Below are 24,946 nucleotides of genomic sequence, written 5' to 3'. Positions count from 1 at the left end.
GAGAAGAGTGGGGAAAGGCCACGCTGCAACCTTCCAGCCTGAATGTGGTCAGAACTGTAAGAGCAGCTGTTCAAGTCAGTATCCCTGACCTATCGAACAAAATACATATTTGGTGGCAGGGAAGGAAAAAAAAAGGGAGAGAAGGAGAGAAAAAAATAAATGACAGGGGGTAGATTAACATAAAAAGAGCAAACCAGGACCAGATTCAAAGCCAATGGCAGGACATAATTGTCTGGAACCTCTTCTACACCTAGGCCCATTCCCTGAGCCTGCTGGAAGGTCTCAGTTTGCAACTATACCACCTTTTACAGATCTTTAACCACTACCCATGGAGCACTTGTCCCAACTAAGAACCTACAGAGACAGCGAGACAGTGCTTTGCTGGGCCAACTAGTACTTTCCCTCCTCCTCTGAGGGATTAGACCCTCCTATTTACAGATGAGGAAAATTAGAGCCCATTGGTGAAAGTGGCTTCGCATCTAGCTTCTCTTAGGGACCCAGATTCCTAGAGACTGGGGGGACTTTCCCTGCTTTAGTAGTTGTTTGTGAAAAGACTTGCCTCCGTGTCTGACCAAAGCATTGGAATCTACACGGAACAAGGTTTCAGTTTCTCAGTCTGCATTCGGTTTTCAGTTTTGTAACAGCACAGGGTAAAGTTGGCAGGCAGCCAGCCATCTATGCTTGGGAAAAGAGAGAATGACAGTGGAAAAGCCAAACTTGGACTGGGCAGGCTGCACTGGCTAGAGACAAGAGGCTTGTGGCTTTAGAGAGGCTTGTGGGAAAAGGGTGCCAGAAGTCTAAGAACCCTCCATATGTAAAACAAGTGTAGTTCTCTATGTACTGATGGAAATGCCAATGGCTTTCATCAGATTCCTGAATGGTTCCACTACTCAAAATGGGTTGGATCCAATCTCTCACTTTACCAATGAGGAAACTTAGGCTTAAAGGAAAGGAAGTAATCAACTTTCCCAAAGCCTTTATTAATAAGTGGTATGCTTATTCAATATGCTATAAGCTATTAAGACTCAGTGTTGACTTAGCATCTCTCATATCTAAAACACTGGTTGAAAAGCAGTAGAATACCAAAGATAAACAGAAAAGAATGTTATCGTCACAGAATTCTACAAGAGCTGAAGACAGTGAGACGCTGATTCACAATCAAGGAGCACACATATCCTTTACATTATTCCCTTCTCCAGATCCCCTTCCTGCAGAGCTGTTTCAGGGACAGGCCTCTGACTGCCTTGCTCACCATGGTGCCCAAAACACTCTTTTTTATTTTTTCTTTTTGTCAGTTGTGGGGCTTGAACTCTGGGCCTGGGGGCTGTCCCTGAGCTATTCAGCTCAAGGCGAGCTCTCTACCACTTGAGCCGCACCGCCACTTCTGGTTTTCTGGTGGTTAAGAGTGGAGATAAGAGTCTCATGGACTTGGACTAGGAATGTGGCTTAGCGGTAGAGTGCTTGCCTAGCATGCATAAAGCCCTGGGTTTGATTCCTCAGTGCCACATAAGCAGAAAAGGACAGAAATGGCACTGTAGCTAAAGTGGTAGAGTGCTAGCCTTTGAGCAAAAGAAGCTCAGGGACAGCACCCAGGCCCTGAGTTCAAGCCCCAGGATGGTCACATACACAGAAAGGAAACAAATTAGATATATTAAGGAATTTTCCCAAATATCATTCAGCAAGTAAATAGGAGTGACCCTATGGGCACAATGAAAGCAAGAAACCACCTTCTCCTACCACAACAGGAATCACTCCAACTTCTATCCTGTGGGAAAAAAAAAAAACCAATGCCACTCAGAGCCACTGCCCCCCATCATGGGGTGCGTTCTCTCACCTCCTTTGGGGACTATGTGACCAAAGGACCTTCCTCAATAAAACATCTTGCTAATAACATCCTTCTGCAGGATGAGAAAAGACAGATAAAAAATCAAAGCTAAGCAGGAGCTTGGAAAGGAACCAAGTGCAGACTAGTGGCTCTGACCCATCTCTACTATAATTCCCCTCTTCTTGCCTTTGGGGCAGCAGCTTCCCCCTCTCTGGGGAGAGTCTATACAGGAAGGTGAAGCAAAAGGAGAGGCAATGAGCTCACCCTGGATGGGAGGACAGAGAGAATTGAAAAGCCACTCACATTTCCGGAGACTATTTCAGTTTTCTTTTCCATTTCGTATAACTTCACTTATGACATCAGCCAGCACATTAGGCAGTGTTTTGGAAACTGCCTGGGGGAAGGAGGGGGGCACTGGCTCCCTATAAAGAGCCCTCCTGAGCTGTGGAGGGATCCTAAGGCGGCAGAGCCTCTGCCACATCCTGCGCTCCAGGAACCATGAAGATGTCTGCAGCAGCCCTCGCCATCCTTCTCGCCATCGCGGCCCTCTGCGCCCCTGCATCCGCCTCCCCATGTAAGTTCCCATCCTGACCACCTCTACCCATGAAGTCAGTCTACTACCTCCCCTAAAAGACCCACCTCATCCCACTATTCCAGGCCCGCTCCACTGCCTGAATCCCATTATTTACTTTCTTATCTACTGTTTTATCCAGATGTCCTGGTGCTCCCATTCATGGCAAGAACTATGAACAGCTTTTCTGTCTCCAAGGTCCATGCCGCTAAGCCCTGCTGGGGCTCACTGAGTGTGAGCTCATGCTGGCAGGCCATGACTGACTCATACCTGTCACCAGCAGAGTTTCTAAGAAGCTTTTAAACAATTAACAAAAAACTACTGGGACAGTAGGTTTCATTCTATATTTTCTTTCTCTTTTTTTTTTTCGGGGGGGGGGGGTCCAGTCGTGGGACCTGAACTCTGGGCCTGGGCGCTGTCCCTCAGCCCTTCAGCTCAAGGCTAGTGCTCTACCACTTGAGCCACAGCGCCACTTCTGGTGTTTTTTCTTTTTGCTTATGTGGTGCTGTGGAATCGAACCCAGGGCCTCATGCATGCAAGGCAAGCGATCTACCACTGAGCCACCTTCCCAGCCCTCTTTCTCTTTTTTTTTTGAGTACACATTGGTACTGGAGCTTAGATTAAGGGCCCTGAACTCTGGCTTGGCATTTTCATTCAACACTGGTACTCTACCACTTGAGCCACACCTCTCTTTCCAGTTTTTGCTGGTTAATTGGAGATAAGAGTTTCACAGACTTTTCTGCCCAGGCTGGCTCTGAACTGTGATCCTTAGGCCTCAGCTCCCTGAGGATTACAGTAGGCAGCTTCACTCATGTTATAGATGGAAAAAAATGAGGCTTGAGAAAGAATAAAGGCTAACTAAAAGGCTACTATGGGTCAGGCATTGTGCTGATGTTATCTTACTTAATGAAACTACTCTTTGAGTAGCTGCTTTTGATGTACAGAAGAGAAACCAAGGCCTAAAAGGTTGTTAGTTGCCTAGGAAGCAAGGAAATGGGTTTCCAAGCAAGCTTTGATTAGGACAATAAACACCACATCTCTGCTAGGGAGTGGTATATGAGCTGCTTATGAATATCTTAAATGAAGTAACTTCAAGTTCTCAATTCAGAGTTCCCACTGCCACCTAGCCAGGGACTCCCAGGATGCCATATGTGGTTTTTGTTTTTGTTTTGTTTTGTTTTGGTCCGGTCTTAGGGCCTGAACTCTGGGCCTGGGCGCTGTCCCTCAGCTCTTCAGCTCAAGGCTAGTGTTCTACCACTTGATCCACAGCGCAACTTCTGGCTTTTTGCTTATGTGGTGCTGAGGAATCAAACCCAGGGCCTCAGGCATGCAAGGCAAGCGCTCTACCACTGAGCCACCTTCCCAGCCCGCCATATGTGTTTTGCAGGTCCAACTAAATTTCTGGTTGAGCCACTGAACTACAGTTTTGAAAAGACTCCTTATAACCTATCCTATACCTCAAAGAACCAAGTTTCAAACCCACTAGGAACCCTGAAAGAACAAGAATGAGGGCAGAGAACCCTGACAGGGAAGGAGAAGGTCTAGAATGTCTTGAGAATCAGAGTAGGCTGTTATAATATGAAGGGATACCAGCTTGACTCAAGAGTCTAACAGGTTTTAGAGAGATTAGTGACTTCTGATAGAATCCCTTCTATGCCACTGTGTATTTTATCACCAAATAACTTTACTGCCTTTGAAGCCCCGTTTCTATCAAGGATAATTGTGTATACCAAACTGCCCATTGTACATTCGCAATGAATAAAAAGGTTGCCTCCTTCCTTCCTCAGATGCCTCTGACACCACCCCCTGCTGTTTTGCCTACATCTCTCGCCCACTGCCTCGAACCCACATCAAGGAGTATTTCTACACCAGTGGCAAGTGCTCCAACCTAGCCGTTGTGTAAGTCTCAGTCTCAGGGATTTCTCTAGAGGATGCAAGGCTGAGGAAGAGATGCTCCCAGAGCTAATCCTCCTACAGGAGCCCTCTGAGGGTGCCCTCCCCACTCCCACCATCCTCCAGCTCCTAAAATAGCCAGGCTCCTCTCTCTCCATCCTTGTTACTAGGAACTTCAGTTAAGATTTTAAAACTTCTAGGGGCTGGGAAGGTGGCTCAGTGGTAGAGTGCTTGCCTTGCATTCATGAGGCCTTGGGTTCGATTCCTTAGCACCACATAAGCAGAAAAAAAAGCCGGAAGTGGCATTGTGGCCCTGGGTTCAATTCCTTAGCATCACATAAGCAGAAAAAAAAAAGCCGGAAGTGGCATTGTGGCTCAAGTGGTAGAGTGCTAGCCTTGAGCTGAAGAGCAGAGGGACAGTGCCCAGCCCCAGAGTTCAGGCCCACGACCAGACCCAAAAAAAAAAAAAAAAAAAAAGATTTTAAAACTTCTAGAGAGCTGCACAATATCTTTCTATGAAAACTCCTAAAGTATTTACATTAGTGTCCTACCTTAAGTAAGTAAAATCAATGTTCAATTTTTTTTTCCTGGGGGCTGTCCCTGAGTTCTTCAGCTCAAAGTGAGCTCTCTACCACAAAAACCTACTGGCACAGTAGGTTTCAGTTCTATATTTTCTTTCTTTTTTTTTTGAGTACACATTGGTACTGAGCCACAACGCCACTTCTGGTTTTCTGGTGGTTAAGAGTGTAGATAAGAGTCTCATGGACTTGGACTGGGAATGTGGCTTAGTGGTAGAGTGTTTGCCTAACATGCATGAAGCCCTGGGTTTGATTCCTCAGTACTAGGGCTTGAATTTAGGGCCTTGCACTTTCACAAGGCTTTTTCACTCAAGGCTGGTGTTCTACCACTTGAGCCATAGATCTACTTTAGGCTTTTTGCTGGTTAGTTGGAAGTAAGTTAATTGGAGTAAGAGTCTCTTTTCTGTCTGGTCTGGCTTCAAATCATGAATCCTTAGATCTCAGCTTCCTGAGAAGCTAGGATTACAGACATGAGTCATCAATGCCTGGCCAATGTTCAATTTAAAAATAATATGATAATAATGTATGGGAACACACCCTAAAAAAGAAGCCAATGCCGGGCGGTGGTGGGTGTAATCCTAGCTAGTCAGGAAGCTGAGATCTGAGGATCACAGTTCAAAGCCAGCCCGGGCAGGAAAGTCCATAAGACTTTTATCTCCAATAAACCACCAGAAAACCAGAAGTGGCACTGTGGTTCAAAGTGGTAGAGCACTCACCTTGAGATGAAGAGCTCAGGGACAGCACCCAGGCCCAGAGTTCAAGCCCCATAATCGACAAAAAAAAAAAAAATTAGAAGCCAAAATGAGAAGGAGCCAAGTAGGCTGCACCAACCAAAGTTATGGGTTCCTTGGCAGCACTGCTGCCCAGACCCATGTCTTTCCCACACAGGACTAGTCTCATATCAGGCAGGTAAGGAGGAAGTTGGACTGACCTTCATGACTGCCCAGACAAGGCCTCCAACTCTCAGGATTCCACATGCTGGCAATTAAATGCATAAAGTTCTTTGATGCTGCCAAGGTCTCAGGCCCCTCAACCTTTCTGAGCCATGTCTAGCACCAGGCCCTTGGATCTCACATTGTTCATGCCTGTGATTCTAACTACTCAGGAGGCTGAGATCTGAGGATCACAGTTCAAAGCCAGAAAAAGGTCTGTGAGACTCTATCTCCAATTAACCAGCAGAAAGCTGGAAGTGAAGATGTGGACTGAATGGTAAAGCATCAGCCTTGATGAAAAAAGCCAAGCTGGAGTGTAAGGCCATGAGTTCAAACCCTAGTACTGGCACAAAAACAAATGGATGAATAAATAAGTAAGCCCTTAAGGGGTTCCATAAAAAAATATCCTCCCTTGCTACTGTGACCATGCCCCTTTATGCCTCAATCCACCTTGGACTCAAAACTGGCTGTCCCAGTCCTAACAAGGTCTTACTGTCTTCTTCTCTCCAGCTTTGTGACTCGAAAGAACCGCCAGGTATGTGCCAACCCTGAGAAGAAATGGGTTCGGGAATATATCAACTCTTTGGAGATGAGCTAGGACAGAAGGCATCTTGAATCTGACTTTGTATAAACCCATCTGTTACTGTGCTCTCTTATTCTAATTTGGGAAGCTTCTCCCCAACTCTCTGTCAGTCATCCCTGGAAGGACACAGATTCAATCACACAGCAGCAATTCCAACAGTCTGCCTGGCCTAACACCTAGAATTACGGAGGCTCTGTTCGGGCAACAGGAAGTCTCTAGGCTCACTACTTCAGATCCCATGGGATCTCCCATAGGAAAAAGCTCCCATCTCAGGCTCTCACAAGTCCTGACTGGCAAATGTAAAATATGTTTGTTATTAAAAAATGTTCAGGGCAATGACAGCTGGCTTCCTGGTTTGATTTCTATCTTGGGAATCCTTCTTCATGAACATTCTTTCTTTCATTTTAGGGGTCCAAGCTGCTTGCTCTGACCTAACCAGCTTGAGAAGCTTCTTCCTAAACCCCTACTTCATTTATCCCTGAGAGGCCAAGGATCCTGCCACACAGTAGTGATCCTAAAAACCTCCCCTACCTGGGAGATCCACATAGATTGGCTATCCACACTAAGCCTCTGGGGGCAGGGCACTTCCAGATCAGCAGAGCTGGGAGCAGAAGCTCTCTGGAAGGGGAGCATAGGCAAGCAAACAGTACAACAACTAGAGAGATATTCATTCCACGGAGGGATGACATTCGCTATATCCCCACTCTTAAGTACCAGCCCCCCTCCCCCCAATGTATTTATCTCCCTGCTACTCTCCTGTTTCCTCAGGCTTCAACTGGCCCTTCCAATTTAGCACCTCCACCTCTTACCCCCAGCACCACTCTGGCCCCAGGAACAGAATGTAGTGACAATCTCCAAGGCCTCAGGTCTTTATGGTAAGGATGAGGCATTTTGTAGGTTTTTACAACAGCAACAGCGCCATCTACCTGTCCCTCCCCATGAACACATACTGATGGCATACAAGCTCAAGTGCAGGTGGCATTAACTGAGCCCTCACTGTGTCCCAAGCCTTGGCCCAGTCCCCTGAATTCGTCACCTTTCTAACCCTATGGGGTATGTACTATTGTTAGCTGTTTACAGTCAAGAAAACATTTGACAAGACGAAGATGACTTGTCCAAAGCTCTACAAGCTCCTTCTCCAAAGCAGGGAAAAGCAGGGGAGGGTTTAAAAATACTAGGGTTTAAGCTAGAAAGACAACCAACTAATTGGGAAAAAATATTTACCAGCAATATATCAGACAAGGGGTTAATATCCAGTATATACAGGGAACTCAAGAAACTAATCCCTCCCAAACCTAACAAACCAATTACTAAATAGGCAAGGGAACTAAAGAGGGACTTCTCAGATAAAGAAATAAAAATGGCAAAGAAACACATGAGGAAATGTTCACCATCCCTGGTTGTGAAGGAAATGCAAATAAAGACAACCCTGAGATACCACCTTACCCCAGCCAGAATGTCCCATATCCACAAGTCAGCCAATGACAAATGCTGGAGGGGATGCGGAGAAAGAGGAACCCTATTACACTGCTGGTGGGAATGTACACTTATACAACCACTTTGGAAAGCAGTCTGGAGGGTCCTCAGAAAGCTAAATATTGACCTCCCTAATGACCCAGTCATACCACTTCTAGGCATCTACCCTGAACAACAGGAACTAATATACAAGGATACATGCACCTCCATGTTTATTGCAGCACCGTTCACAATAGCTAGGATACAAAAACAACCCAGATGCCCCACCACAGATGAATGGATCCCAAAACCGTGGTATCTATACACAATGGAATATTATGCAGCCATTAGAAATGACAAAATAACGGCATTTGCAGGGAAATGGATGGAGCTAGAAGAAATCATGTTGAGCGAGGTAAGCCAAGAGCAAAGAGACAAACGGTACATGGTCTCCTTGATAAGTGGATGTTAAATCCAAAATGTTAGGTGATACGACAAAATTAACAGGACTTAAGAAACAAAGAACTTCCACTTATCTGGTCGCACCACTGCTAAATAACCCCGTGCTGCTGATCACATGTATGGTGTATATGTGTACACCGTTATATGTTATAGACCGTGATAGACAATTTGCTCCAGGAAAGTTAGAATGAGTTTGTGACTTTAAATGAGCATCATTATTCCACATTACTGTGAAGTTTGGGAAATTATGTAATCACTTAATCACAATAAAAAAAAAAAACACCAGAAAATAGAAGTGGCACTATGGCTCAAGTGGTAGAATATGAGCCTTGAGCTGAATTGCTCAGAGACAGCTCCCAGGCCTAGAGCTCAAGCCCCACGACTGACAAAGAGAAAGAGAGAGAGAGAGAGAGAGAGAGAGAGAGAGAGAGAGAGAGAGAGAGAGAGAGAAGAGAGAGAGAGAGAGATCTTTCATGCGATTGTTTCTAACATATTTATAAGATTATGTCTTTGTTCTTTTGTATGTCCCTCCCCCATGGTACAACCTCTGCTTTCACTATATATGATGTTGGTGTATGTGAAGGGGAAGGGAAAAAACAAATCATTAAAACAGGGATACAGGAGGACCCATTTCAACAATGAGATGTACAAGTCGTTATGTCGAAAAACGAACTTTACAACTTTGGTAGGGAGGACGGTGGGGATGATACGAAGGGATGGGAAGGGGAAACAAAGGAGAAGGTTACAATGCTTGATAAGAAATGTGCTCATTATCTTACCCATGTAATTGTAACCCCTCTGTACAGTATGTTCACAAAAAAAAAAAAATACAAGGTTTTTTTTTTGGGGGGGGGGGATGAGGGGTTGTTGTTTGTTTGTTTTTACTCTTTTGTTTGAACTCAGAGCCTTATGTTTGATAGGCAGGCACTTGAGTCATGCTCAGTTCCTTTTGGTTTAGTTTTTCCCACAGGGTCTCATATTTTTACCCAGTCCACTCCTGGACCATGATCCTCCTAACCCATCTGCCTTTTGCTGAGATTACAGGTATGAATTATCATATTCAGTTTATGAATCACAATAGAGTGAGTCTAACTAGCCTCCAGTACCTGTTATTTCTTAAAATTTTTCTTATAAAATGGTGTTTATTGAAATGAACTCCAAGAAATGGAAACAAAATGTTTTGTGTTATTTTGCTTCTTGTTTTTCTTTTCCTCCTTTGTCACTGTTTTTGCTTTCTGTACCTTTTGTCTGTATGCAAGTTAATCTGTTTTGGGGAGGGTAAGGGAAGCACAGAAATGGTGGGACAAAGGGTGAACAAATGATACTCACTAGACACTATGTTGAAAATGAACTATACAACTTGTGCGGGAGGAGGGCTTGAAGGGAAAATCTGGGAGAAAAAGAGGGAAGAAGTGATATTACCCAAAAGGAAATGGACTCATTACCTGACTTATGTAACTGTAACCCCTCAGTACATCACCTTTACAATAATAATAATATAATAAAACAAACACAAAACCCTCAATATCAATGTTACCTCTAAGTCCCTCTCCTCCAAGCTGGCAAGGATATAGCCAAAAGGGAATTCTACTACATTGTTGGTGGGAATGTAAACTTGTTCAAGCACTCTTGGAAAGCAGTATAGAGGTTTCTTAAAAAACGAAACATAGAGCTTCCCTATGACCCAGCAATTCCACTCCTGGGCATCTATCCAATAGACCACAAACAAGACCACACTAAAACTACAAGCATACCGTGTTCATCACAGCATAGTTTACCATAGCCACGATATGGAATCAACCCCCATGGATGAATGGATCAAGAAAATGTGACGAGTGTGTGTGTGTGTGTGTGTGTGTGTGTGTGTGTGTGTGTGTGTGTGTGTGTGTGTGTGTGTGTGTGTGTGTGTAAACGTTGCAGAAAGGAGACTGCCATATGGTTCAGACAGAAAAGAATTTATTTGGGAGAGCCAAACTTCTGGGCCACACTGTAGAGTAGGGTGTAGTATGTAGCAGCTTGAACTTATGGTGGAGATTATATAAGGAGGGTGAGAAGGAGGTGTGACCATAGCATATGAGGAAGTAACCTCAGAGCCTGGGAGACCTCCCACTCTCCTGCAGGTGAACAGCAACCAGTTACCTGGGTTACAGGTGCTGGGTGAGGACTTCTAGGGAGGGCCACCTGCAGTCTTGCACGGAGAGAGAACTAAGTAGAAGGTCTATATGCAGTTTTGCATGGAGAGAAAACAAAGAGAAGGGGCCATTTTTCCTGGGCAGACCTAACAATATACACAATCAAAACAAAACAAAATACACAATAACAATATACACAAAATACATCCATCAGAAAGAACAATGTTGTACCGTTTGTAAAGAAATGGAAAGATGGGAAAAAAATTACATTAAGCAAAATTAAGCCAGACACAAAGAAACAGGTTACGTGGCTTCCTTCATTTGTTGTAACTAGAAAGTGCTTATAAACCTACAAGTAAAGATACTGTATGGTAAAAGACAAAAAATAATACACGTGGACATGATAAATTATACTGGACTCTAGACATTCAGACAGTGAGAGCCAAGGAGGATATTCTTAGGAGAGGATCACAAAGGCTCAATAGTTATACAAAATGTTTATCGTGTTTGTTTTCCCAGAGTGGCCAGCACCTGATCACTTTTGCCATTACACAAGCCCCTTTTATGTTTGTTATTTCTGGAGATAGGTTCTCACTTTATGTCCCAGCAGGCCCAGACAATAATCTTCCTATTTGTGCTTTTCCACGCCACTGGGATAGCAGGTAGGCTCCATCTCACCCAGCCATCAGCTGAGATGGATTCACACACACACACACACACACACACACACACAAATACACACACACACATTTATTTTTGCCTGGGCCAGCCATGAACCATGGTCCCCTCATCTCTGCCTCCCAAATAGCTAGGAGTAGAAGCTTGAGCCACCATGAAAGGCTTAAAGTAGAATTTGAAAGGCATGAGTAACAATTTAACAAGTCAGTAAGAGACTAACAGGTAGAGAGATTAGCATATTTAAAAGAAGGAGGTATGAAAAGCAGCTCCTTACCACACATAAAAAGGACTTTCACATCCATCCCTGTCAAGCCCTCTCCTAACACGGTGTAATAACCAGCAGGGCAGAAGGTTGCCCCATACTGACAGCACCCACCCCCTCCCAGGAACTGGGCAGCCCCCTTCCCCCATCTAGGAGCAGTTGGGCAGTGGGTGGCTTGGGGGCAGGGTCAATGGGCAGTTAACCATTGGAGTGCAGGCAGGGGCACAGTCTATATATGGGGGCAGGGGTATGGTGTGGTGGTAGTGGTGGTGAAGACAGAAGGGAGGGATGCAGGTGAAGAGAGATGAGAGAGAAGTAGCAAGAGGCCTGCACAGGAGGAGGAAGGGAGGAATAAAGGTCAAGGTTGCCCCTTTGGAGGTTTGCAGGCAGACTAATAGGAGGTTTGAAGACCAACTAATAAAGATCCAGGCTGCTCTTTGGGGCTTTAGAGGTTTGGAGGTCGAGCCTGCTCTTGGTTCTGGGTAGCTAGCCCAGGACAAGGTAGTCACAGGCCCCATTCTAGTATAAATACATTTTTGGGGGGGAGTCCGGTTGTGGGGCCTGAACTCTGGGCCTGGGTGCTGTCCCTCAGCTCTTCAGCTCAAGGCTAGCGTTCTACCACTTGAGCCACAACGCCATTTCCGGCTTTTTTTCTTTTTGATTATGTGGTGCTGAGGAATTGAACCCAGGGCCTCTGGCATGAGGCACTGAGCCACCTTCCCAGCCCAATACATTTCTTTTATCACCTTTAACTGTACTTCTGTGGATTGTCTCGCTCCCAGGTCATAATAATGTCTTCTTGGACCTAGACACTTCAAACCAGTTTTCTTTTTTAAGATAGGAACAACTTTACCACTTTCCAGATGAGGAAAATGATGCTCAGAGAGATAAAGAGGCTAGCTCAGCCCACAGGCCAACAAATGTCAGGGATGGAGCTCAGGAATGGAACTTGGGTGTTCTATTTACCAAGGCAGTCTGGTTGCTCAGCACCTGGAAGCCTCCAGATCTCTAGTCACCTTGTTGGTCCCTCTTGTGCCAGAGGACGATCTCCTTCACTTCCCCATAGCTCTGAATTCACAGCTGCCTAGGCTCCATCTGGCCCCCACCAGGAGACAAAGATGGACTCTGAAAACCCAATGAGTGCTTTTGAAGTCTTCGAATCAATGTTCACGTATCCATGGCTGGAATATCAAGACAGGGCCAAAGGTGAGGATGAAGTAACAGGAATAGAGTCGGGGCAGGGAGCTTTGAAAAGGCAAGGCTCTTGGCTTTCGGTCCCAGCCAGACAAGGCACAAGAGCCAGTTTGGCAAATGTGTAAGAAAATCATGGCAGGTCCACTGGTCATGTTGATGGCTCCCTACAGCCTTTAAGATGAATCTCCAGCTCCTCAGCAGAGTTAGCAGAGTTAGGATCCTTGTCTTTCCAGCTTTTTCTATACCTGTAGTCTGTTCTCCACACCAACTCTTATACCTTCCAGGACTCTGTATAAAGTTTTCCCTAAATCCAGTGCTTTCTCCCTTTTATTTATCTAGCTAACCCACGCTAATACCGAAGAGTCAACTTGTATATAATCTTTTGTGGGAAATCTTCCCTGATTTAGCCAGGTTAGGTGCCTCTCAGATGTACCACCTGTAACCTATCTATCTATCTACCTATCTATCTATCTATCTATCTATCTATCTATCTATCTATCTATCTATCTATCTGTCTATCTATCTATCTATCTACCTATATCTATCTATCTGTCTGTCTGTCTCTATATATCTATCTATCCATCTCCATAATGGTTTCTCTGTTAATTGTGAAACATTTCTGACTCCACTGCTTGACCAGAGCTTCTCCAAACGTCCCAGGAGCAATAGCATCATTGACTTGTTAGAACTGCAAATACAGCTCACTCCAAATCTAGTGAGTCAAAGACTAAAGGACAAGTTTTCAGATTTCTGTATTTTAACAAGCTCTCCAGGTTATTATTTATTTATTTATTGTTGGTCCTGGGGACTGAACTCTGGGCCTTGGTGCTGTCCCTCAGCTTTTCAGCTCAAGGCTAGCACTCTACCCCTTGAGCCATAGCTCCACTTCCAGATTTTTTCTGCTTATGTGGTGTTGAGGAATCAAACCCAGGGCCTCATGCATGCAAGGCAAGCACTCTACCACTGAGCCAATTTCCCAGCCCTCTCCAGGTTATTTTAAAGCAAGCAAGCAAGTACACACATACATACACACACACACACACACACACACACACACACACACACACAACACACACATGCACGCACACGTACATGCACACACACACACATCTAAGAATATGAACAAGACTAATGATTATCATTCTTATTTAACTCTTTGGGGGTACTTTCTAAAATGCCTAAGAGCTCGGTGGAACCAATATAAAGCCATCTATTAGACTTCAGTCCTTATTTAGTGCTTTTATTGGGGGAGCTAGGGAGCAATAACCCCTTTTGAACTGTGGCCCATCTTTTTTGCCCTGAAACCTCAGAGATGATGAGATGATTCTTCTTCTTCTTCTTCTCCTCCTCCTCCTCCTCCTCCTTCTTCTTCTTTTTCTTCCTCTTCCTCCTCCTGCTCCTCTTCTTCCTCCCTCCTCCTCCTCCTCCTGTTCTTCCTCTTCCCCCTTCCTCCTCCTCCTTCTTTCTCCTCCTCCTCCCTCTTCTTCCTCCTCCTCCCTCCCTCCTCCTCGCTCCTCCTTTTTCTCCTCCCTCTCTCCCTCCCTCCCTCCCTCTTCCTCCTCCTCCTCCTCTTTCTTCTTCTTGTCATGGGGCCTGATCTCTGGGCCTGGGTGCTGTCCCTCAGCTCCTCAGCTCAAGGCTAGTGCCCTACCAGTTAAGCCACAGCATCACTTCCAGATTTTTGTGTTTATGTGGTGCTGAGGAATCTAACCCAGGGCCTCATGCATGCAAGGCAAGCCTCTACCACTGAGCCACCTTCCCAGCCCTGGTCCTGTGTTTCTTAAAACTTAGACTCCATAGGAATCACCTGAGGGTCCTGTCCAACTGAAGAGCCTCACTCTGAGGAGGAGCCTGAGGTTCAGCATTTCTAAGAAGCTCCCAGGCTATGGCGCTGTGCTGTTCCTCCGCAGATAGCAGTTAGAGGAACACAGTATCTGGAGGGTAGCTCAAATGTGACAATGTCTACCTAGTAGTTCAGTACTTACTAGATGATTACAAGCCTCTTAAGAACAGGAATTATGCCTTCCTTACTTCCTTGGTACCTGGTATCCACTGAATGTGGACTAAATGAACCATTCTCTAATATGCACACTCCTTTGCAGCTATTGTTTTATGCTTCCCCCCCCCCCCCCCATATACACATACTCTTAACCTTCCTTCTTGGCAGAATTCAGAAAAGCCATGGCTCCTGTCCATCTGCCCCTGTCCTGCTACCAGGTAAGATCTCTTTTACTACTCACGAGTTGTGCCAAAGTAGGAGAGGCAGCAAATCCACTCTTACCATTCAGGCCAGTTCACAGAACCCCGACATTCACTCTTGGGATCACCGTTAATGTTGGATGATCTTGGACAAATTACCTGCCCTCTCTGAGCCTCAAAAGCTTCCTCTATCACAGGTAAATCCTTGTTTATTCCTCTATATAGAGCTGCTATGACACAAAGGTCTATAAGACCTGGGCTATTCAGGGAATGCTTACTAATAGGAGCCATTTTTATTAATTAGTACAGCAATCCTCAGGGTTGTCAAATGAAATACCAAATTCTTTTTTTCTCCCAGTTATGGAGCTTGAGCTCAGGACCTGAACACTGTCCCTGAGCTTCATCTGCTCAAGGCTAGCACTCTAACACTTGAGCCACAGTGCCACTTCCAGATTTTCCTGTGTATGTGCTACTAAGGAATTGAACCCAGGGCTTCATGCATGAGAGGCAAGCACTCTATCACTAAGCCACATTCCCAGCCCAAAGAGTAACAGATATTTTTGCCAGTTCTAGGGCTTGAAGTCAGGGCCTGAGTGCTGTCCCTGAGCTTCTTTTGCTCAAGGCTAGCACTCTACTTCTTGAGCCACAGTGCCATGTCTTCCAAATTCTTCTTATCTGGCATGGAGATCCTTAGTTAGAGGATCAAATAGAGAATACCCAATTAAATTTAAGTCTTAGATAAACTATGATTTCTTTTTAGTTATAAGCATGTCCTAAATGTTTCATTCATTACCCAAAATCCAAATTTAAATCTGACATCCTGTTTAGGCTTTATTTTGGTTTTGCTTTTTAAGTCTGGAAACTACTCACCATGAGTCAATGCTCCATCTTCTGAAAAGTTTCCATCTTTTTGGTCACATAGCTGGGAACCATGGGCTGAAATCTCTTTTCTGTAACCCAGAGAGATATGCTGTAAAGAAAGAAGACAGGGCTAGATCCCAGCCAAATCCTCAAACCCTCCAAAAGCCCTCCTCTTCAGTGAGAACTGTAGAGTTTAGGGCTAGTGATGTGTCTCAGAGATAAGAGTACTTGCACAATGTTCACAAGGCACTAGATTTGATCTCAGCACAGAAAAACAGGTTTTTACATTTTTTTCCAATTAAATCTGTGAAGTTTGTGAACCCTAGGGAGATAACTGCATCCCTAGCACATAGAGGGGGCTCAAAAATTATCTTCTCTTCATCTTTATTCCACATCTCCCCTAACCCCTGGTCTTTTTCTCTTCTTGGCCACATGACCTTTTCAACAGGCTTTGAGATCCTATACTACCCAAACTGTGGCTTCAAAATCTGAATCTCAAGCTGGGTGCCTGGTGGCTCACGCCTGTAACCTTAGTAACTCAGGAGTCTAAGATCTGAGGATCCTGGCTCAAAGCTAGCCCAGGGCAGGAAAATCTGTGAGACTCTTACCTCCAATGAACCACAAAAAGACAGAAGTAGACCTGTGGCCCAAGTGATAGAGTGCTGGTCTTGGGCAAATGAGTTCAGGAATAACGCCTCGACCCTGGGTTCAAGCACCAGTTTCAGCATACACACACACAGACACATACACACACACACAATTTTTTAAAGATCTGGGTCTCTTGATCTTCACAATAAGCTTGGAAGAGAACTGAACAAGGATTATTACTAGCCCCAATTTACAAATGAAAAGACAAACACTTCTGTAGAGTAAAGAAATGTGCCCAAAACTCACCAGTGGGTTAGGTGGTAGCTGACTACAGCCCAGGTAAGAGACTGAAAGATCATCTTTCTCATCTGCCACCTTTTTCTCCCTCCATTCCTCCTTTCCCCTAGCTCAAGTAAGGCCTTAGGGGACCCCTTTGACTACTCTGCCACTTGCACCTCCAGATGCCAAAGGAAGAGTATCCACCAAGTCCAGAGCGCTGGCGGAAGCACCCTAGAAAGCCAAGTGCAATTCCTTACTGTTACTGCGAAGTGCCCGAGGTTTGCACGCACTGGCATACCCTGTTTGATAAGCGGAAAGAACGGGAGGCCCTGGTGGTGTTCCAGAGAGGCGAAGAACAGCCTAGGTGTGCTTTGCCTGCCTCCATACTCTTCACACTTTCCATGTCTTCTAGGAAAGAGAGAAAGAGCAAGGAAAGGGTGGGTGGCGGGTAGAGGACAAGTCTGCCTACAGCCACTGCAGTAGAAAGGCAACTTGGCTTGGTGGGTATCACTGAGCCCTCATCTGAATTTCTCTTGTTCTATCTCAGAGCTAAGCTGAGGCTCTGTGGGGATGTAACTTGAAGAGTAGGTCAGGAAGATGGGGGAGAGATTTGACCACCTGAGCAGTTTCTTACATAGGTTCTTCAAAGAAGCTGCCCAAAGTTTCCGTCTCCCCATGAGCAAGCTGATGTCAAAGACTCTGATGCCATCAAGGGCCTCAGACTCTATCAAGGACTCCCTGAAATGGAAAAGGTTAAAGGTCAGGACTCTGATGGGGAGGAAGGCAGGAAGACACCTACCTTGTGGGTAACCTTAACATCATTTAGCCTTCAGTCCTTGCCTGTAAAACAGAGGGAACTGGGAAAAGAAGCCAGATTGGTTGATGTCCTTTCCTTCTACAGTGTTATATTTTTCTTCCTTCCCTCCCATTGGCTGCCTTGAATGGCAGGAACTAACACAAAGCCTGACATCTCCAAGAGAGGAAGAGCAGTTATATGCAACGCAGGTAAGAAGTAGCAACGATGGAAGGGAGTGGTTATTGCTAGGAAGTGGCTGAGCTGCAAAGTAAAGCAGCTACAGGTGGGTGTTGGGGAAAGATATGGTATTCCAAGTATAAACTCCAATTGGGTCCAGAGGATGGTGATTCTGGGGGTGCTATCCAAATTCCCTTTCTCCTTTCCCCTTCCTGCAGGCTCTGAGGTGCCTGGGCATCAATGACAAGGCTGTCATGGAGGCACTCTGGCAGGTGGTGAGTCTGGCGGCTGCGAGGAGTTCAGAAAAGGAGGAAACAGAGGCTTAGGTGTATAGTGAATGGGTACCTAGGAAAAGACAAGGCTCCCCAGAGTCTCAGAATGATAGGTCAAATCCCGTGAAGAAAGAGGCTCTAGTGTGTGACATTGAGGAAAGAGCCTCCAGTGTGTGGCATGTCCTGGCTTCTCTAAAGAGCAGCTCCAGGAAAGGGGAAATCTGAAGATACTCTTGATCAAGATGCCGGACAGCAAGGTCATGGAAGAATGGAAACTTGAACAAAGCTCTAGGCTCATATGTTCATTTCAAATTTGAAGCATCATTCTGATTCATAATTTTACTTAAATCCTGTAACAATAGCACTAAAATTATAGTATCTGTAAGGACAACAAAAATAACAAAAAAGGTCCGAGAACCCACATGGCTGCTAGATGCCAGTTAGATTTGAACCAGCTTATCTTCCAGTTTCAGTGTTCCTTCCATACCAACCTGTCTGTGTTCTGTTCATATTTGAGCATCAGCACAATGCTCTCATGGCCTCAGTTTCTCTTTGATAAGTGAAAAATTAACAGGAGAATTGCTAAAGGGCTAGCATTTCTATCACTTTATGGTATGTTTCCACCATCTGTCTCTTCTGTCAGGCCCAAACTGGTCCAGAGAAAGTGAAGTCGGAGGCCTATCGAACCCTGGCCATACTGGGTGAGTAGATCTTCACCTTAGATGAGGAACTAGTTACAGAAGTCTGGCTCCTTCCTCCTCTGGGTAAAGACATGTGGGGGCAGGGTGAAAACCCACTCCAACCAAGCAGTTGCCAGGATCTGGGATTTCTGCTAGGTACTGTTGGGCAAGAGGGAAAGGTGGGGTGAATGGGAGAAGAGCTCTGGAAACTACTTGTATTCAGCCAGCTCCTCAGGTGCTTTGGGAGAATGGGAAACACCCTAGAACTTAGTACTCAGAGGGCTGTCTTTGAGAAGACAATGGAGTTTAATATGAGTCCTTGTAAGAAGAGTTCTTGAGTCTCTGCCCTGATCTGAGGACCCTCTCTGTCTAGGTTGCCTGAATAAGTATGTGATACAGGCTGTCATTGATCAGTTAAAGAATCCAAATATGTATCAAAAGATGGAGACTCTGAGAGGGCTGCGAGTGGCTTTGAACTCCTGGGCTGCTGTCCCTAAAGACAAGGTGACAGGGAAAAGGAAATTGGTGGGTTTGGCTGGGGGCAGGGGGCAGGAAGAAGATAACCTAGCTCTCAACTTTTAATAGAGGAGGACTCCTTTCAGAGTTCTCTGTAGAGATGAATTGTAGCATGGATCACTCACTCCTCAGACAACCTCTGAAAAGGCAGCTTTCAGAACTAAAGATTGCTCGTATTTAAAATGGACAGTAATTTTTTGCTGAATGGTTGGAGAGACAGCACCCAATATAATACCTGTGCTCTTTAAATGGTAGCCTTAATTATTGTTTCTAAAACAACCTACTGGAGCAAAATCTCTGTCAATAGGGGAGAGGAGCCAAACAAATCCTCTGACACTACTCAGTCTGCTCCATGTTAGGATTCTTTTGATTCCATCACTGTTCTGTGTAAGAACCCATCACTCATCCATTTATCAACTGAATACATCTAAGACAGCTATCACGTGTCAGACATTGTCATAGGCCTTGGGATATATCCCTGAATGAAATAGGCAAAGATCCCTGCCCTATTGGAACTCATAATCTAGTAGGACACACAATGAACATATTTCTATTTCACAAAGGACAGGTGCAATGGGAAAAATTAAGTAACAGTTATCAGGAATGCTGAGTGGGGATGGCAATGGTTTATACTTTAAATATATTAGATATGGAAGGTATTATTTAGAGGGTATATTTGAACAAAGACATGAAAATGAGGAGGTTAGCCTTATAGAAAACTGAGAAGGTATTACAGACAGAAGGATCTGTTCATGAAAAGATAGGAGCATGCTTGGCATGGCCAAAGATCAGCAGGAAGGCTATATGGCTGAAGTGAAGTAGAAATGAAGAGATCAATAGGAGATGAAGTTCAGGACAAAGACATTAATAGGATACTAGCTCACATATAGTCTTTGGCCTATTTAAGTACCTGTGCTTTCACTGTAAGCAGGACAGGGAGTTATGGGATGTTTTAAGTAGAACAGTACCGTGATTTTAAATTTCAAGTGTAGAAGATGGGCTGGGAAGGTGGCTCAGTGGTAGAGTGCTTGCCTCACATGCATGAGGCCCTAGGTTCGATTCCTCAGCACCACATAAGCAGAAAAAGCCAGAAGTGGTGCTGTGGCTCAAGGGGTAAGAGTGTTAGCCTTGAGCTGAGGGGCTAAGGGACAGGGCCAAGCCCAGAGTTCAGGCCCCACGACTGACAAAAAAAAAAAAAAAGTGTAGAGGAGAACATGGTATGGTGACACACACTTACAATCCCTTTACTTGGGAGGCTGGGGCAGGATTACCAATTTGAAGCTAGCCTAGCTTACACTGAGTTCTAGGCTAACCTGAACTATGTAACAAGACCCTATCTCAAAAAAAAAAAAAAAGTAGATGAGTATACAAATAAAGAACAAAGCACCACCTACACTTGCTGTCTCCTTAGAGGATTCACGTTGAGAATGAAAAAGAGCTGGTGTGCATGCTAAAGGTAATGATAAAAAAGCCATTGAGTGAAACAACCCTGGAGGCAGCCCTGTGCTTGGGTTTCCTGAAGCCCCACAGCACAACAGCCCAAGAATTATTGCTGCAGAGCCTGTGCCAAGGGCCCAAGACTCATCAGATGAAGGTATGGGGTGAGGGAGGGGAGGGTGCAGGAAGCTAGCTAGGCTCTCTAGGAGCAGCCAAAAAACAAAGACTAGTTTTGGCTGAGGTGAAGTTTGAATCCTGACAGCCTCATCCCGAAGAAAATAAGCTTCAACTGAGGGAGACAACAGGGCCCTCTATGTATTTATAAGCATGCACCTGTATGAGTATGGGATGATGAACACAACAGAAGCATGCACATTTGTGCATGTTTGATGTGTGTGCACATGTGCACACACAACTTGTGTTTTCACTCAAGAAGCAATGAGGGAGAAGAAAGAACCCCACCTGCTCCCAATGAGTTCTAGGCCTAGCTCTCAAGTACACCCTATACCCTGGCCCATCTCATCCTTCACAGGCACTTAGGATGTTGAACAAGATTATGCAGGTGAACTCTGCTGCAGTCACAAGGGCCATTCTGGATCAGATCGATGCTTCCCCAGTCATCGAGGTAAGCTTTGGACTGCCTTCTTCAGCACTAGGACAGGGATGGAAGATGAGAAGCCTCTCCTTCACATCCCTGCCTAACTTCCTGTTGCCTTCCCTCCAGGACCGATATGAAGCCATTAAGATGCTTAAGACCATTGGGCTGGAACAAATCCAGAAACAGGGACTAGAAGAATCCACATTTGACCTGCTCAAGATGAGGACACACAGAGAACCCTTCCTTGTAAGAACATAGCTCCCAAACCCAGGCAACTCTTTTTCTCTTCTCCCTTCTTGTGAAGGGAGAAGGCTGGCTCCCATCATACCCCACCCCCGGTATTACATTCACTGTAATCTACACTCTGTTCCCCTAATGGAGTCCATGATTTCAAGCCACCTTCCTTTCACTTGGACAGTTTTCTCAACACAAATGCCTCAGCTAATACTGTTCATTCCCTCCCTTTTACCTATTAAAATGCTATTGGTCCTTCAAGACCAGTCCAAATGGCACCTCATGTGGGAAACTTTCCCAAATCACCAATCACACTTAGGTTTGCTTTCCTCTGTGTTCCCTTACTTTTATATTTACTATAACTTGTTACAGAATCAACAACAGCACTTCTACTTTTCTAAAATGCTATGTTTTATCTCTGCATAAAACTTTTCAGTCGCTCCAAGTGACAGTGTCCCTTAGGGAAGCTTACTTTACTCCAAAATTTTGAGTCTTGCTTACCTCTGTAGTTGTTTGTTTTGGTGTATGTATATGCGTGTGCCTGCATGCAGGTGTGTACCAAGTACTAGACTTGAGCTCAGTAGGGGGCCAGGACACTGTCCCTTAGCTTTTCCCTCCAGGCTGGCACTCTACCACTTGAGCCACAGCTTCTTCTGGCTTTTTGCTGGTTAATTGGAGATAAGAATCTCATGGACTTTACTGCCTCGATTGACTTCAATCTGTGATCCTCAGATCTCAGCCTCCTGAAGTAGCTAGGATTACCGGTATGTGTCACCAATGCCTGGCTAAAGCTCTCTAGCTTTATCTATGTCCATTCTCCCCCTCAGAGCAACATACCAGCTATGCTTAGGATGTCTATGTCCCAGTGTGCTCAGAATGCTCTCAAGAACCTATTTGATGGCCTTAATGAATGAAACTGTTTTCAGCTCCTCACCCTCTTTCACCTGACTCCAGGATTTTATACATGCCCTTTCTTCTGCCAAGAATATCTGCTCTCTGCAACTCAATCTGCATCAACTTCTACTCGTCCTTCAAGTTCCAACTGAGGCACTATTTCCTCTAAGAATCTTCCCATGCCCAAGGCTAAGTCAGGAAACCTTCCTGTATGCGTTCTATGCAGTTCTGTAATTACTTGTCTGCTGCCTCCAGCTGAGCATGAGCTCTCTCAAGGCAGAGACCCTTATAGAGCAAAACAGCAAGTGCTCAATAAAGGTTCATAAAGTTCGTAATATATACCCTTGTATTTCCTCTGTGCCACACTTGGTCCCTCTGCAGGCTATGAGGAAGGCTGTGGCTGAACTAGTGGAAGAGTTCAAGATGAAACCTATGATGATGAATATGGTGGAGGCGTGAGTAGCCTGGTCTGAGCTTCCAGGGCCAAATCCTGGGTGGTGGGACAGGAACAGAGGGGTTGACTAAGAGCTCAGGTTGTTAGCCAATTCACTTTTAGACTCCTAAGTTTTATTCCTTCTTTGAAAAAAAAAAAAAAAAAAAAAAAAAAAGCTCATAATACCACTCAGGGTGGTTAAAAAAAAAAGTCCAAATTAATATAACCTGAAAGGAATTCTTAAAACATAAAGTTCTAGACAGCTGAGTCTTGATCAATATTTAATGGCCCACAGCAAACTCTAGCACCTGCTTTCCCCATCCCAAGCCCTTTCCTGACTTGAGAAACAAGAAAAGTAAATTTTATATCACTTAGTATTACACTCAACTCACTCAGGATCTGAGAAGCAACCAGCCTCCCTCTTCCTCTTCACCTCTTAACTGGATAACCTATTTCTTTCTGTACAGAGACCTGATGAACCCAAATGATATTAAACGCCAGGAAGCAGTCACCTCTTTGGTAAGGCAGGCTCTGTTTTTCTGAGCCAATTTTGATATATGTTGATGGCAGGCGTAGCAGGCAATTGAGCAGTCGCCAAGGGAAGAAAGCTGCATTGAAACCAAGTCTGGGAAGGTTGTTTACTATAGAATTCTAGCCCTATCAAGAACTCAGTATTACCTTTTCTTCAGGGCAGGTGGGCTAGAGGATAGAAGATGGGTATCAAAGATACTATTAGGTGTTTTAGAATGTCTTGACTTTTCCTGATAAATAATGGAAACTAGAACTCCAAGTGACAAGGAAAAAGTGACAAGGGCTTGAACTGGGAAGGATGGATGAGTGTCTTTCAAGGCTGGTTACTTAGGCAGGCTCAACTTTGCCTCTGCCAGGGCGTCCTGGGGGTCCACAGCCCACAAGTGTTTCACTTGCTCCTGGATATGCTAGATGCTGATAAGAGCCAGACTGTGAAGAAGAGTGTAAGGCCTTCCTCTATCCTACTCCTCCAAGTTCTTCCCACTAATCTCATTTGTTCCTGATCAGGAAAGGGGAGATACTGTGCCTTGATATCTGGTTCCTTGGGCTATAGTGGCATGTGGCTAGCCCGTCCCTTCTCTAGGGTCACCCCTCCCCATCCTCATCTCCTCCTAGCCTAAGCCCAAATTGAACCAGCCCTGGACCTCTGTTTCACTGCAGCTACAAGAAACATTATTTCTTTTGGCCTCCATCAACCCCTGGGCCCAAAAGAAGCTGAGGAACAGGATTTTCTTTGTCTCTGCGGTACCTACCACCAGCCAGGTGAAAGAGCCTACGAGGTTCCGTAAAGAGCCTGACATCCTAGAAAAATTAAACATCTATGACTTTCGACGTGCAAAACTGAACCCATTATTTATTTCCCAATTCTGCGACAAGGAAGGAAAAAGGAAAAAAATACCTGCTTTCCCACCCTGTTTCTCTAAACCACAAAAACAAAGGTCACAGACCAAGGAAGCTTGGCAGGCCATAACCAGAAAACAAACCTACAAGTTGTGAGTTCTTCTACTCTCTCCTTCCCATGAGAAAACAATCTAGGTTCCTCTTTCACAAATAAATGAGTATCATTATACTACCACTAGTCTGCTGTGCTCTCCTTGCTCCTGGTAGGTATTGTATGTCATCATTTGTCCTTTCCACTAGAGGAAAGGGGACAGAGCCAATACTTCCCTATACAGCCACCTTACCTCTGAATCAAATCCTTGGCTGGGCTCAGAATTTGATGTCAAAGCTAATCCTAAGGCAAAACCTAGAGAGGAGAAAAAAAAAAAAAACTAGACGGGAGAGATTAAAGCTTTTTTTCCCCCTCATTATCTTGATAGGATCTCAACTACTAAGTCCATGCTGACCTCAAACTTATGAGCCTCCTTCACTAACTTTCTGAGGGCTAAGATACTAGGATACATTTTCAAATATAAATTTCAAAAAACTAAAGTTACTGCCCAGATGCATGCCCACATTCCTGTATAGCTGCTACTTTCTCTCCTATCACCCCACCTCTATCACCCTTCATAATTAAGGTTCTTGAGCTAGGTGTTGGTGGCACATGCTTTTCCAGAGACTTAAACAGGAAAACATCAAGTTAGAGGTCAGTGGACAAATTAGTAAGGCTTGTGTGTGTGTGTATGGGGGGGGGGGGGGGGGGTTGGTCTGGAGTCTGAATACAGGGCTTCCACCTAAAATGTTCCCAGCAAGACTCCATGTCAAAATTGGCAGGGGGAGGGGGGAGGAAGAAAGGGGCCGAGCTTAAAGGTATTTGCCTGGCATATGCAAGGAACTGGTTCAATCCCTGCGAACACCCTGAAAAAAAAAATCTTAGTTTTCCACATTAACTTCTCTCCATTTATCCAATTTCTATTACAGATTATCCCATTTTAGTTTGGGTACAG

At 44.9% G+C, this 24,946-nt stretch overlaps 2 protein-coding genes across 3 annotated transcripts; both read left to right on the top strand.

Moving 5' to 3' along the window:
* The first annotated feature begins 2,172 nt into the window (after positions 1–2,172).
* Ccl5 (C-C motif chemokine ligand 5) lies at positions 2,173–20,502 on the top strand. Of its 2 annotated transcripts, XR_006149519.1 has the most exons (6): positions 2,173–2,399; positions 4,184–4,295; positions 6,310–6,438; positions 8,883–8,888; positions 13,984–13,994; positions 20,492–20,502. XR_006149519.1 is itself a non-coding variant. In XM_042693247.1 (3 exons), exons 1-3 carry the CDS (start codon positions 2,324–2,326, stop codon positions 6,395–6,397), a joined length of 276 nt encoding a protein of 91 aa, XP_042549181.1. In that variant the 5' UTR covers positions 2,175–2,323; the 3' UTR covers positions 6,398–6,723. The 2 variants fall into 2 exon arrangements, 1 of the variants encoding a protein (XP_042549181.1); XM_042693247.1 differs by lacking the exons at positions 8,883–8,888; positions 13,984–13,994; positions 20,492–20,502 and having other exon boundaries at positions 2,175–2,399; positions 6,310–6,723.
* Heatr9 (HEAT repeat containing 9) lies at positions 12,490–24,056 on the top strand. The gene is made up of 15 exons (XM_042694469.1): positions 12,490–12,577; positions 14,733–14,782; positions 16,675–16,856; positions 17,131–17,251; positions 17,441–17,497; positions 17,684–17,740; positions 18,381–18,438; positions 18,791–18,921; positions 20,345–20,527; positions 20,903–20,995; positions 21,095–21,214; positions 22,478–22,551; positions 22,997–23,048; positions 23,417–23,503; positions 23,721–24,056. Exons 1-15 carry the CDS (start codon positions 12,490–12,492, stop codon positions 24,054–24,056), a joined length of 1,689 nt encoding a protein of 562 aa, XP_042550403.1.
* Positions 24,057–24,946: the final 890 nt, after the last annotated feature.

The sequence above is a fragment of the Dipodomys spectabilis genome, unplaced genomic scaffold (assembly GCF_019054845.1).
Source record: "Dipodomys spectabilis isolate Male_0828 unplaced genomic scaffold, ASM1905484v1 ptg000004l, whole genome shotgun sequence".
Taxonomy (NCBI): domain Eukaryota; kingdom Metazoa; phylum Chordata; class Mammalia; order Rodentia; family Heteromyidae; genus Dipodomys; species Dipodomys spectabilis.
This window is presented reverse-complemented; position numbering and strand designations above follow the sequence as displayed.

Bases quoted from the DNA above. Each gene is read 5' to 3' on its own strand.
- Ccl5 (XM_042693247.1), top strand. From the start codon at position 2,324: ATGAAGATGTCTGCAGCAGCCCTCGCCATCCTTCTCGCCATCGCGGCC. The intron at 2,400-4,183 runs GTAAGTTCCCAT...TTCCTTCCTCAG, and splicing joins CCCTGCATCCGCCTCCCCAT to ATGCCTCTGACACCACCCCC. The intron at 4,296-6,309 runs GTAAGTCTCAGT...TCTTCTCTCCAG, and splicing joins TGCTCCAACCTAGCCGTTGT to CTTTGTGACTCGAAAGAACC.
- Heatr9 (XM_042694469.1), top strand. From the start codon at position 12,490: ATGGACTCTGAAAACCCAATGAGTGCTTTTGAAGTCTTCGAATCAATG. The intron at 12,578-14,732 runs GTGAGGATGAAG...CCTTCTTGGCAG, and splicing joins ATATCAAGACAGGGCCAAAG to AATTCAGAAAAGCCATGGCT. The intron at 16,857-17,130 runs GTGTGCTTTGCC...TTTCTTACATAG, and splicing joins AGAGGCGAAGAACAGCCTAG to GTTCTTCAAAGAAGCTGCCC.